Here is a 4,276-nt window from a genome sequence, read left to right on the forward strand (position 1 = left end):
CAGGCTTGATCCTCTCTGTGGCGGAGGAAAGCGCACGGGCAGGCTGGAGGATTATGGGGTTAATCTTCCCAGAGCTGCCGGAGGGCCCCTCAGCCCTGCCTGAGCCCTGCCTGCTGCCTGGGAGCCTCCACGCAGCTAGGGCGGCTGGCTGCTGAAAGTCCAGTCGGGAAAGCAGCTTGGCTTTCATATTAGTACGTTGTTGTGCAAATCCATTGCTCTATGCCAGGCCTGTCGTTGCCCCACAGGTGAGGCTGTTTCCTTGGCTTTTGTTGTTTGGTTTTTTTTCCTTCTGGTGGTAGCCCAGTGCCTGCAGTCTGCAGCTGGCCAAAGCTCAGCATGGAGGCTCGCTGCCCATTAGAAGATTTTCCTGTGCATTGAGGGGGTGCTGCGGGAAACACTGCAGGCAATTGAATCCTGCCCAAGCATGTAAAGCTGCATTCTACGTTGTACTGTTTGTTTGGTATAATGAGGGCTGGTAAGCAAAGGAATATTCCTTGCTGTGGCTAAAAGTCATGGCCAGGGTGTAAAAATGAGCCCTGGAGAGTAATGTTTGATGGTACATTAATGGAGTCTTGCATTTTTCTGTAATTAATAGCATCAGGTGGCTTAATGGCTTATTTTCAGGTTGGAGTGCCCTTTTCTGAGTCCCCGTCTCACTGACTTGTAAGCTGTGAGACTCGCCTGCTTTCCTCTGTGCCCAAGTTTCCCAGCCGTCCCTGGGTGGGAGTCTGGGCAGCAGAGCATGGAGGGGCCCAGTCCCTTTGTCATCGACCTTAGTCACCCAAGCTCCCTCTGGTACCTCCTTGGAAGTCTAAGCAAAGCTGGGCATCTACTCTAACACTTGCCTTTTTTTGCCCTGTCTGCAGTACCACAGCAGTCTGGCTTCTCTAAACGGCCTGGAGGTTCATCTGAGGGAAACTCTGCCCAAAGACTTCTCTTCCTCAGCCAAGACAACCTACAGCTTCACTCACTATGATTGCGTTCAGAACGTGCTCACGGGTAAGCCTTCGTCTTCTGGAACAGCAGCTGCCTCCGAGGAGGGAATAAGGAGGAGAACAGGGTTTACGATAACCTTTTCTCATGCTTCAGACAACTTTTCAGAAACATTGCTTGCTCTAACTCTTACCAAATAGCCTGTATATAAGGCCCTATTGAGGAAGCTTTGTCTTTTGTGAGTTTATAATCTGCTGAAGGCTTGTTGATCACTTTGGATGAGAGCCAGAGGCCGCTGGGAGGTGGAGCAGCTGCCACGGGTGCTTCGCTCGGAAGGATGTTGCTCGGGGTTCTGCTAAGGGCTAGGTCTGAGGGCAGGACTCGGCATCCTTTTCAAACCCGCCCACCGATCCCCCGACTCCCTTCGTCCCTGGTGCGATGCCTTCTGTCCCACTGTGCAACAGTGTTTGTCAGTTGTTCCTGGCTATGAGAAGCAGGAACCGGGAACAGGTAGTACCAGCAGTTTGGAGACTGCTGCCGTGGATGGGTGGGTCAGCCATGGACATGCAGAAAGCCCCGTGCACGTATTGCTCCTGTTCATTCTCATGTTTCCCTTTTCCTGGCAGCCTCACAGGCAGTGTCCCACCTCTCCCCAGTTTAGAAGCAGTGCTTTAGGGAAAGCATCTCAGGCCTTCTTGTCACCTCTCTGATGTGTGTGTACACACGGGGAAAGGTACACCAGGCTTTTTGTTTGTGCGTGGCTGAGCACGGGGCGAGCTGTTGACCAATTTCACTGAGGTCACGCCGGGGCTTAGGATGTCACTCAGTCTCTGTTCTGCAGATATCCAGGGTCTGTGGGAGAGGTCCACAGCCTTCTCCTGCTCGGTAAATGGGGGCACGCTCCTCTGCAGAGTGGGCTTTTAACCCACACCCCTTACTCCTGTTCTGCAGCCAACCTGCCCCATACACCTGGCCCTCTGGATCGGCACTTCCTGAGAGCTGCTGCGCTGATCCACTCCGACTTCAGCCAGCTTCCGACCGCTTCAGAAATGATAATTCGGTAAGGTGTGCTTGTAACTCCCTCCTCTTCCAGGCACAGGAGTGCTGTGTGGCACACAGAATAGGCAGAAGGGGGGAACCCCTTTTCTAAGGCTTGCTGAGGTTTGGCACGCCTTGTAATCACAGCGGTGTCTCTTGTGCCACGACTGACCCTGGGGGCCTTACTCCCTGGAGTTTGCTCTTTAGATGTGGGCTACTTAATATTCTGCCTGTAGCGTGATCTGGGTTGTTGAGAGGCTAGAATGGCACCAAGGCGAGTGAACTGAAGGCACGGCTGAGTTGTGCCATGGGTTTGGATTAAGATACAATGCTAGAATATTGCCAGTTCCTGGCACCATAAGGTTCTAAGACACAGTTTTAAATATAGCTGTTCCTAATAAATTTGTGTCTCGGCTGGGAGCCAAAGGCACCCAGAATTGGCAGCCTAGATTTTGTTTTCTTGCACGGCTTGTTGGGTTGGAAACACACTGTAATGTGCGTGGCAAACTCAATTGTAATGCACCAAGCAAGATGGTCTTATCGCAGCCAGAGCCCTTCCACGCAGCCGTGGCTAAAGCTGATCTCGTGCTACAGCACTCCCCCCGTTCCTGTAGCTGGTCTCGGGGAGGACGGTTATGTTGTGGGTGCGGAGAGATTCTGCTTGCCTGGCTGTGCTTGTTTGCCCAAAACATGATGAAATAAAGATGCTTCTGGGAATTACACTGTTTCACTTCTCTGACACAGCTTGCCAAGGGAATGTGAATCATACACTTCAGTGCTGGAGAACTCCTTGTTTAGCATTAGTTTGACTGGCTCCTTAAATCCTATACCAGCTAAGCTGGCGTATTCTGTGTTGTCCCAAAAAAAGCAACTCCATGTGTGAATCAGACTGAGTAACAAGATGACTAAAACTGCTTTCTTTTATGGAGAGTTGTGTCAGAAGGGTATCAGCAAACATATATCAGTTGCTGCTTTCCTCCATCAAGGAGGAATGCAGAGTCCTTTGCTTTGCTCCCTGCCAGCCCTCTTGCAGGTAAATACTGAATGGTGGGTTTTAATCAATGATTTCAGCTTTCATGGTTACAATATCTGGCTATTGTCTGAACTTCATCACACGTGTGACTAAACAACCTTGAATGGTTCCTGCTGCAAGGGTGCTGTGCTGGGATTTGCTTATGGACAGCAGCAGTGAGATAGGTTCCTCTAAGAAGGAAGGGGTGCTAGACACGCAGAGTATTTAACTACCTGCTCTTGAGGTACTGGGCTGGTGTGCCAGCAAGGGAAATACTCAGAGGATGGCCACGCGCATGGGTGTTGATGCTGCTGAGTAGGTCCCAGAGGATGAGGCATATGGTGCTTTCTCTTTTAGGATGCCAGGATCCTTGAGAAGGAGGCTCTGGTTCCCTGTGGCCTTCTGGTAATGCGTTACAGGGTTTTGGTGCCCATTTTAGCTCTGGGCTCCTTTGCTCTGCTGAGAGAGACCTAAAAGTCCTTCTCAGTAGCTGAGAGTCCAGTGCTACAAACATTGCAGTGCCCAGCCCGGTGAGTTGAAGGGAATCTTGCACAAAGCTGTAAATCCTGACCGCTGCCTTCTCTCCTGCCCTGCTAGGAATGCCTCCACGGCTGTGTATGCCTGCCGGAACCCTGTCCAGGAAACCTACTTCCAGCAGCTGGGTGCTCCACTCCGCAACTCGGGTGTTCCCAACCCTCACGACAGTGCATTCAGCTTGCCGAGCAAGGCCAAGCAAAAGCTGCTGAAGCATGGAGTGAACCTGCTTTGAACTGATGGCACTGAGGCAACGTGTCAGCCCATGCTGAAAGTTAGTTCAACTCCAATAAGTAAAGTCTCAAAGCAGTTTATTCCGTAGGAGGCAGGAGGCTCTGTGCTAAGGCTATGGGGCCTCCAGCCTGCCTTGCCCTGAGGAAGGGGCAGGCCCATCACCCTGTTACTGCAGCACGTTTTGTGCTAGCGCAGGGTATTGTTGCTGTGAGCACTTACCAGAGACTGAAGATAGCAAACAGCTGTGTTGGGGTGCTTGGTTTACATTGACTCTAGGACTATTCACGCTGCTCTGCCACCCTGGGCAGAGACTCCTGGAGTGCCTTAACCTAAAGCAGAACCTCTTCTTGCTGTAAGCTACACAGACACCAGGCTACTGGGCAATACTGGCTTTCAGAGATGTCAGTCAGACGGTGCATCTGCCTGGAGTTCTGTGCCTACACTTGCCCTGGTCAGATTTGGGCTTTATTTATACCTCCTAATCTATAGAAATGATCCTCTGCCATGATGTAATGCTTTTTACCT

General features: G+C 51.3%; 1 protein-coding gene across 1 annotated transcript in view; it reads left to right on the plus strand.

Moving 5' to 3' along the window:
- Window positions 1–3,752, plus strand: part of HPS4 (Hermansky-Pudlak syndrome 4) — a gene marked incomplete at its 5' end in the record, with an annotated part of 12,785 nt that extends 9,033 nt beyond the window's left edge. The window contains 3 exons of the mRNA XM_010295038.1: window positions 867–999; window positions 1,885–1,993; window positions 3,581–3,752. Of these exons, the coding sequence (XP_010293340.1) occupies window positions 867–999; window positions 1,885–1,993; window positions 3,581–3,752 (414 nt within the window). The remainder of the gene's footprint in view (window positions 1–866; window positions 1,000–1,884; window positions 1,994–3,580) is intronic.
- Between the last annotated feature and the right edge of the window lie 524 nt (window positions 3,753–4,276).

This window comes from Phaethon lepturus, unplaced genomic scaffold, assembly GCF_000687285.1.
Source record: "Phaethon lepturus isolate BGI_N335 unplaced genomic scaffold, ASM68728v1 scaffold47619, whole genome shotgun sequence".
Taxonomy (NCBI): Eukaryota; Metazoa; Chordata; class Aves; order Phaethontiformes; family Phaethontidae; genus Phaethon; species Phaethon lepturus.